This window comes from Penaeus vannamei, chromosome 17 (genome assembly GCF_042767895.1).
Source record: "Penaeus vannamei isolate JL-2024 chromosome 17, ASM4276789v1, whole genome shotgun sequence".
NCBI classification, from domain to species: domain Eukaryota; kingdom Metazoa; phylum Arthropoda; class Malacostraca; order Decapoda; family Penaeidae; genus Penaeus; species Penaeus vannamei.
Genome location: NC_091565.1, coordinates 40,138,036 through 40,140,535, shown reverse-complemented (window position 1 = coordinate 40,140,535; position 2,500 = coordinate 40,138,036). Strand labels below are relative to the sequence as shown.

Genomic DNA, 2,500 nt, shown 5'->3' with positions numbered 1-2,500 from the left:
TACAAAACGAAAGACAAAAGACATGTGTGTATCTATGTATATTTACCTTATACATATATACATGTGTGTGTGTGTGTGTGTGTGTGTGTGTGTGTGTGTGTGTGTGTGTGTGTGTGTGTGTGTGTGTGTGTGTGTGTGTGTGTGTGTGTGTGTGTGTGTGTGTGTGTGTGTGTGTGTGTGTGTGTGTGTGTGAAGCCATTTATACAGACGTCATAACCTTCACCTATATCATTAAAAAAAAAATATAGGCACCTCTGACTTGCAGAAAATGTAACATGTATATCCTATCCGTTTACTTCACAAGAAATAACTGAGCTTGAGAATCAGAAATACAATGTATGAGTCTTACTCAGCTGGGCACCACATTTGGCTATTATCTTATGTAATAATAATAATAATAATAATAATAATAACAATAACAATAATAATAATAACAATAACAACAATAATAATAATAATAACAACAATAATAATAATAATATTAATAACAATAATGATTATTATTATAATTTTCACTATTATAACGATGATAATAATACTAAAGAAAAAAAAATAATGAAAATAATAATACCACTGATAAAAAAAAATAATGAAAATAATAATACCACTGATAAAAAATAATAATAACACTAATAATATGAATAATAATGAAACGAAGAGTAAATAGCAGGTTTCTATGGACACTTCCAGAGCAACGAAGTGTCCCAGTCTCACGCTCCCACACTTGTCTAACTCTCATTCACTCATTCTTAGTCCCTGAGTCACTGGAGTCGGGGAGGGAAGCCATTGAAGGAAAAGGAGTAATACTGGGTGCTTGTTCCAGAGAGCTGTGTGTTCAGCGATGGGATTCTCTGTTACTGGTACACCTTGGAGTGGCAAGGATGAACGCAGATATTGGAACAAGGATGATGATAAGGTGGAAAATTACAGAGTTGATAATGATTGTGATGATAATAATAATAGTAATAATAACAATAACAATATTAATAATGATAATAATAATAGTAATAATAATAGTAATAATAACAGTAATAATAACAATAACAACAATAATAATACTAGTAATAATAACAATAATAATCATCATCATCGTAAAACAAAAAGTGCAGGAATCTAAGCATCCTCCCACCATAGAATTTGTGACTCAGTTTGAAGGAGAGAGAGAGAGAGAGAGAGAGAGAGAGAGAGAGAGAGAGAGAGAAGAAGAAGAGAGAGAAAGAAAGAAGAAGAGAAGAGAGAGAGAGAACAGAAGAAGAAGAGAGAGAGAGAGAAGAAGAGAGAGAGAAGAAGAAGAAGAAGAGAGAAGAAAGAGAAGAAAGAAGAGAGAGAAATGAAGAGAAGACTGGCTCTTCAAGAGAGCTGTCTCACGGTCGGAAAGGCTGATCCATTCTTAGTACGAATAAGGAGGCGGCTTCTCTGACGGAGCAAACGGAGGAGGAGGCTGGTACTCGGGGGCATTGAGGTTGGGGGCTGCGGGGGGGGCTGAGGTATTCGAGGGGGGGTATGCGCCTGCTGGAGGTGCGCCTGGCTGATACGGACCGGCAGGAGGTGCACCAGGAGGGTACCCACCGGCTGGAGGAGCACCAGGTTGGTATACAGCAGGCGAGTATAAACCAGGTGGATGTTGACCAGGTAGGTATGCATCACCCTGATTTTGACCAGGTGGGTATACAGCAGGTGGGTATGCACCAGGTGGGTATGCCCCGGCTGCGGAGGGAGGGTGCCCAGGCAGAGGACCTTTGCCATCCCCCGGCGAGTAAGTGTAGTTGGCGGCAAAACCCCCGGCCTGAGCTGGGTAAGTCGCAGGCGCCGCCACCTGGCCGCCCACCCCGGGGGAATACGTCTGCGAGGTCACCGCCACATAGCCCGTGGTCCCCGGGTACTGGACTGTCCCCTGGATCGGCTGGGTGACCACCTGCGCTGGGGCAGTGTTGCTCTGGATGACACGACCGGGGTTATTGCCACAGCAGTCCTTCCCCTTGACGCAGATGATGACGGCGATACAGATCAGGCCAGCTGGAATGGAAGGTCGTAAAGCTGGTTAAAGTCAATATGCATAAACTATTGATTAACTACTTAAAGGCTATCTACTTACATGGAATCAGTTACTTTAAGGAATCCAGTATGTCAGGCGCACATTTGGTCAAATACAAAGTATCAACAATTAGGTAATTTAATAAATCTAAATCTATACACAAGCTAACACATGCACATCACCCAAACCATCATTACAATGTAAGAAATCATTTTGAAATCAGTAGAGACGTTAAAAAATAAATAAAATAAATAGTATCTATCATAGGCACATCACAAAGTGCAAAACAAGGCCAACAAGCCAGTCTGATGGTCCTCACCGCCAAACACAAGCATAACGGTGGAACTCGTCTCGAAGAAATCATCGGCGGAATACAGTGTGAAACCAGTGATAAGCAGGACGCTACCGAAGCCAGAGAGAATGATGACAGCAACCACCTGTTGGTAATGATGATAAATAATACAT

At 41.4% G+C, this 2,500-nt stretch overlaps 1 protein-coding gene across 1 annotated transcript in view; it reads right to left on the bottom strand.

Moving 5' to 3' along the window:
• Positions 1-1,345: 1,345 nt before the first annotated feature.
• The window catches only part of LOC113818366 (calcium-binding protein P), a 10,149-nt gene continuing 8,994 nt past the window's right edge, over positions 1,346-2,500 (bottom strand). The window contains exons 3-4 of the mRNA XM_070132317.1: positions 2,355-2,472; positions 1,346-2,016 (exon numbers count right to left, since the gene is read on the bottom strand). Coding sequence (XP_069988418.1) covers positions 1,391-2,016; positions 2,355-2,472 — 744 coding nt within the window. The 3' untranslated portion in view covers positions 1,346-1,390. The remainder of the gene's footprint in view (positions 2,017-2,354; positions 2,473-2,500) is intronic.